Source organism: Bison bison, unplaced genomic scaffold, assembly GCF_000754665.1.
Source record: "Bison bison bison isolate TAMUID 2011002044 unplaced genomic scaffold, Bison_UMD1.0 scf7180017864530, whole genome shotgun sequence".
Taxonomy (NCBI): Eukaryota; Metazoa; Chordata; class Mammalia; order Artiodactyla; family Bovidae; genus Bison; species Bison bison.
Window position 1 is genome coordinate 13,979,897 of NW_011495080.1, and position 244 is coordinate 13,980,140.

The 244-nt window shown below is 58.2% G+C and overlaps 1 protein-coding gene across 1 annotated transcript in view; it reads left to right on the top strand.

Moving 5' to 3' along the window:
• Positions 1-16: 16 nt before the first annotated feature.
• RNF148 (ring finger protein 148) overlaps positions 17-244 on the top strand; it is a 183,308-nt gene continuing 183,080 nt past the window's right edge. The window contains exon 1 of the mRNA XM_010831743.1: positions 17-82. Within this exon, the coding sequence (XP_010830045.1) occupies positions 62-82 (21 nt within the window). The 5' untranslated portion in view covers positions 17-61. The remainder of the gene's footprint in view (positions 83-244) is intronic.

Below are 244 nucleotides of genomic sequence, written 5' to 3' on the forward strand. Positions count from 1 at the left end.
GCTGTACGTTTTCGTCGTGAGGTGCATCGCGTACCCCTTCAATGCCAAGCAGCCCACCGATATGGCCCGGAGACAGCAGAAGGTGAGTTGCTTGCAGGACCCGGCGTTTCCAACCTCCACTTCTTCCTCCCTGGGCTTTTCTCCTGGTAGAACTCTGGGGCCCCTGCTCGCTGTCCTTCTGCAGGACACTGTGTTTTTGTTACTCTTGGAGGGCAAGGGAATCTTTGGGGGGGGGGGTGGTGTG